Genomic DNA, 5978 nt, shown 5'->3' with positions numbered 1-5978 from the left:
CATTAGGTCCCCTTTGTTTATTTTTGTTTTTATTTCCATTTCTCTAGGAGGTGGGTCAAAAATGATCTTGCTGTGATTTATGTCACAGAGGGTTCTACCTATGTTTTCCTCTAAGAGTTTTATACTGTCTGGCCTTACATTTAGGTCTTTAATCCATTTTGAGTTTATTTTTGTGTATGGTGTTAGGGAGTGTTCTAATTTCATTCTTTTACATGTAGCTGTCCAGTTTTCCCAGCACCACTTACTGAAGAGGCTGCCTTTTCTCCATTGTATATTCTTGCCTCCTTTGTCAAAAACAAGGTGACCATATATGCGTGGGTTTATCTCTGGGCTTTCTATCCTGTTTCATTGATTTATATTTCTGTTTTTGTGCCAGTACCATACTGTCTTGATTATGGTAGCTTTGTAATATAGTCTGAAGTCTGGGAGCCTGATGCCTCCAGCTCCGTTTTTCTTTCTCAAAATTGCTTTGGCTATTCGGGGTCTTTTGTGTTTCCATACAAATTGTGAAATTTTTTGTTCTAGTTCTGTGAAAAATGCCATTGGTAGTTTGATAGGGATTGCACTGAATCTGTAGATTGCTTTGGGTAGTAGTCATTTTCATAATGTTGATTCTTCCAATCCAAGAACATGGTATATCTCCATCTGTTTGTATCATCTTTAATTTCTTGTGTACTCAGCAAAACCACTGTGTCGTTGGTTTACTAATTTCTTATTTCTTAAGGAGGGAGTGGTAATTAGCATCAAGACTACTTTATAGCTAAACTTGTGTATTAATTATACTTTTTTGAATTTTACTGTCCATTGAGTCAGTATATTGATCATTAGATCAGCTAGTCCCTTGCTGAATACTTAATTTGTCCTTATAACCCCCAAAATTGAAAAAAGAAGACTTTTCAGGTAGTATTAACATGTCAAATAATCCAAGTGAATCCAATTAGCAATCCTGGTATGCACAAAGAGTATAACAAGGAACTAGCATCCCTTACAGAAAAACAGCCTACTCATATTTTGATGTGCTAACTGCAATACCAGTGTTTCCAGAGGTGTGACCTATAGGGCAGATTCATCAGACCCCCTAGGATGCTTCTTAAACGTACAGAGTCCCACACCCCACCCTAGACTTATCAGATCTATGGGGGGGGCTAGAGTCCTAGAATCTATTTCTTTACCATCATCACAAGTGATTCTTAGCAATTCAATAATTGCACCGATCTTTGGCTATGGCTGAGAAATTCTCTGGTATGCTGAAGGCCAAAGGCTTCAGAGGATCAGGGCTGTGACTTGAACACAGGTCGGCTCACCCCTAAATCTAGCATCCTTGCAATTCTGCTGCCTCTCCTATCCTAACCCCTTCTGTTGTGTGGCACTCTACTTCATGATTTCAAATCTCTGGTGTGTAATGCCCTTTCATGTCCAATCTCTGATTAAGCAAAACCTGAAGAATTAAAAACTACCTTCTTTACTGAGCTTTGGGTTAAAGATGATCTATTGTGAGCAAATCCTAAATATGCTTCCCACAACATTTACTTTTCCAAAGATAGAGAAGACTGTTACTATGTTTTTTCACTGAAATATTCAGTTTATTGAAGAGAGAATCTCCACAGAACATGAACAGAGAAAAAGCTGCTGTTGTGAGAGGAGCTAAGCCCACCTGGTTGACAGGAGCCTAGACTGGATAAGCAGTTAGATCTGGCTCCCATGCCTGTTTGAGAAAGTGGCTGAATGCAGCCTGACCAGCAGAGGCTGGGACCTACATGAAGCTACCTGCTGGGACAGAGTCCCTAACAGTGCATGGGGGATGAAATGCCTCTGCTGACCACCTGAGGTTGTGATTTGAATATTGCCCCTTGCCCATGGCCAGTAGGGAAAGCAGTGGTGGTACCTCTGCAAACTGAGCATGAGATTTGGAACTGGATCACCCACAAGGTAAAATCCCTGAGACACTCATAAACTACGGCTCAGAACTGAACACTCCAATGGACTCTGTTGAGGCAATTCTGAGACCACTCGTTGGGAGACATGTGCAGGAGAAAAATCCCTCCAACTTCATGAAAATGTCCAGGCCTCCAAAAAAGAAAGAATTCATACCTGGGGAGCTGGGAGATAACATTATCTTCCCCTTATCAAACATATTCTATTAATACAGAACTTCCCTGGGCAAAAAAAAAAGTGATATACCACTGATGAGAACAATATTTATTGCAAGCTTAGTTTTTTTCTATACATACACAACATCTAGAATTATAGGGATGAAGAATTGATGCATGTGAACAAAGCACTTAAAAATGTTTCCTCTAATTCCACTATGATTTCTTTTTAATTAATTAATTTTTGCACTGCTGTGCATGGGCTTTTTCTAGTTGTGGCGAGCCGGGGCCACCCCTTGTTGCAGTGCGTGGGCTTCTTATTGCACTGGCTTCTCCCGTTGCGGAGCATGGGCTCTAGGTGCACAGGCTTCAGTAGTTGTGGCGCGCGGGCTCAGTACTTGTGGCACACGGGCTCCAGAGCGTAGGCTCAGGAGTTGTGGCGCACGGGCTTAGTTGCTCCGCGGCACGTGGGCTCTTCCCCGACCAGGGCTCGAACCCGTGTCCTCCGCACTGGCAGGCGGACTCTCAACCACTGCACCACCAGGGAAGCCCTCCACTATGATTTCTTATATAAACCAAGCACATTCATTTTGCCTGGTGAATGGTAAGTAACATTTTTACCAAACAAGGAGACCAAGCTGTTTTGGGCTCTCAAACATATATATACTCCTAAAAAGTCTGTGCATTTATCATCATATGACTATGTACACAAAAACTATTCTTAGTTAATTGAATTTAATTCAAGCCACAATTTCTTAGGACGAATGTGCCATTTTTCAACATCAGATTATGTGAGGCAACATCCCCATTTTCGTCTTTAAAATTCAGGTGACAGCCAATTTTGTCACTTCAAGTGAGAGTCCTTAAAAATCTTTTACTGCATCTGGTCATATTCATTCACAGTAAGATGAACAAACGAATAAACATCTGTTGTGAGATGTATTTAGTTAGTGCCTGTAGAGATAACTTATCTCAAATGGCCTTAACTTCTGGGTTTCTGATATTTTTCCTCTTCCCTCACAGCCGGCTCCATTCAGCCCTGAAGCAGGTGAGTTTCTTTTTCATTAGTGGTGCTGCTTTAGCCTCTCAGTATGACTGTCCTGCAATATAATTGATTTTCACAGCTATCGGCAGCATGGATATAATTGTGTGAAATTAAAATTTAGTTCAAAAACATTTTTTGAAGTCACAGCATCCAAGTCGAACTGACATTACTGAGAAAGGACCAAGATGAGATTTGAACTAGTCCATTAGGGGGCAGTCTAATACTGTTCACGTCCAAATGCTGCTCTAGCCCTGCTTTGGACGACTACCTTTTTCAAGGTTAGCAAATTATTTGAATAAGTAGCAACTGGTAGTTGTCCAGTAGCATTCTCAATACTTCATGCTTTCAGTTTTCCATATAAGCCCATGCTTTTTGGTTTGCAATATTGTTCATAATTAGTCCATAAAAAACTTTTTTTTGGAGGGAGTTTGAAGCTGGTTAACAAGGATACCCAGGGAATAAATGGATGATAAAATACATGAAAAAAGTGATAATAAGACATGTTATCTTTACTTATCAATTAATGTCTGTAGCTTAAGATGGTTGTATCATTTATTCATTAGGCATGCAAGGGTGATCATGGCCAGAAGAGAAAAGACAATCATATAATTGTTAACTTTTCCCTTTGTTTAGATCTGGTCTAAGAATCTATCATAAATATTCATTTAAATTTAAAAAGCAATTTTTACTCTTACATAATTCTAAATGACTTTTCTTTGTTTATGATAAAGAGCCTTACTGCTTTAACTGTATAATTTTAACTGCTTTAACTAATTTAACTCTAATTTTATTGTGAAAAAGAAAAAAGTTTTGTTAATATATATAGCAAATTATTATTATTTTTATAAGTAGGAATAAGATATCAAAGCATTGGTTAACATATCTAACTTTGAAAATAAATGATTTTAAATATAAATTATCAATTGAAAATAATATAAAATTAGAAAGTAAAAATTTCCAGGGAATTACAATTAAATATCAGATTGATACTATGGATTTTAAATATGACATTTACTTAGAAATAAGAAAAAATCATGTTTAAAATTTCTTTCCTTCTTTTTTTAAAGAACACCATTACTTTGTGGTAAATCTTAAAACATTATTTTAGTAATAGATATTTTTCTTCTCATATTTTGTTTTTCTAAGGCAAATCAATTAGATGCATTACCATAAGTAAAAGTAGTTAAAAACTGGTTAACTATAGTTACAGTCTTGTACATTAAAGAATTTTTTAAGGGCATAGATAACCTCTATGAAGTGTGTTGAATCCAAGAACCTATTTTTTAACTGTCTATCTTAAAAAAAGAATTGAATATTATAAATGTGCATAGGGCATGAACTTCTGAGGGAAGAAGACCTTATATCAAGAGTAGACTGCTTTCTACAACTGTATTACATGCAAAATGAGTTCATATATTGTTTCTCCTTAGATAACACTTAAGTTTTCATGTAAGAAAGATTAAAATACAAGACAAAAATCATGTTACATGTATTAAAATATTTTAAAATAATTTGCAAAATTTTAGTATTTCAAATTCAAACTAAAATTTAAATATTAAAAAATCTTTTATCTGTTAGTAGTTCTTAAATAACTGCTCATAAATACTGCATTTTATTTCAATATTTAAAATATTCAGTTGACTTCATTTAATAAAATTAAACATTTTAAAAACCTAAAACGAATTTCTCAGAAAAGAAAAATAATTTTGAATTCTAACTTTAGTCTCAGAGGTTTATCAAAAGTCTTTAAGAAAGACTATGAACTTAAATACGTTTTAAAATAATAATAATAAACCCAACGTGCCTTGGGTATGATGAACAGATTATTTACAAGTATACACGCTCATAACAAGTCTATATTTTTCTTTAAAACCAGGGGAAGATTAAATTTTATTTTTATTTTTTCAGTTTTACAATAAAAATACTGCCAACTTGAAAATGAGCAGTTTGGCCAAAATGAAAAGTTTAAAAATAAAAAACAGAAAATAGAATTATCTGAATAGGTAACTTTTGTCCATTTTTAATTATTTTATTTTACATAGGTTTGCTCTTAGGGAGAGATACTGATTTTTAGATTTGTCTTTGGCTTTGCAGTTCCCAGTTTAACTATGTTAACAATGAAACACAGCAACTAACAATTATATAAAATTTATGAACAGATTTCAACAGGTTGAAATTTCCTAAGGCAAAATTTTAAGTTATTAATTGTCATACATTTTTTCAAATACTAAACAAAATTTCTCCATTATAATTGATTTCTTCAACCTTGTTTTTTAAAGCTATCTTATTACAATTTTAACAACATTTAAAGGCAAGTTTCCATGAAAAATCTGTTGCATCTAGAAATTGCTAGGATGGGACTATAGGCAACTAGTGATAATGACAATGCAAACTGGACGTCTGTTTATCAAACACTGCAATGAGTGTATTATAAATATGACAGAACCAAGTAGAAGTATTCTGTTCTTTTGGAATTGCACTCATTCAAGCAAGAAAGCAGTAGCCTTACCTTTGACATCCATCAGAACGATGAAATGAAGTAGAAGGAACATTGCAATCAATCTGCGGCTGAAGAGACGCTTAATACCAGAAAACTAACAACGGGTTCACAGCAACTGAGTTATTAGATGTATGCTCCTTAACCTCAGAAGGAGTTCTGATATAGTAACTTCAGTGCCTCCCCTGGGTCTGAGCATGCTCAACAGCTAGAACTTTACTGGCACGAGAGGAGATGGTCTTTGTCACTATGCAGCCTATCTTTTTCATTCTTTCTTTTTTGGTTTCATTTTATTTTAAATCTACAGTTGTATTCTTGGTCATTCATTCATTATAGTATGTACAGA

The 5978-nt window shown here is 35.2% G+C and overlaps 1 protein-coding gene across 1 annotated transcript in view; it reads right to left on the bottom strand.

The window, feature by feature from the left end:
* Positions 1 to 5687, bottom strand: part of RXFP2 (relaxin family peptide receptor 2) — a 64360-nt gene extending 58673 nt beyond the window's left edge. Inside the window, exon 1 of the mRNA XM_024126006.1 lies at positions 5645 to 5687. Coding sequence (XP_023981774.1) covers positions 5645 to 5687 — 43 coding nt within the window. The remainder of the gene's footprint in view (positions 1 to 5644) is intronic.
* Positions 5688 to 5978: the final 291 nt, after the last annotated feature.

This window comes from Physeter macrocephalus, chromosome 13, assembly GCF_002837175.3.
Source record: "Physeter macrocephalus isolate SW-GA chromosome 13, ASM283717v5, whole genome shotgun sequence".
In the NCBI taxonomy this organism is placed as follows: Eukaryota; Metazoa; Chordata; class Mammalia; order Artiodactyla; family Physeteridae; genus Physeter; species Physeter macrocephalus.
The sequence above is the reverse complement of the archived record's forward strand: the minus strand, read 5'-3'. Positions and strand labels throughout refer to the sequence as shown.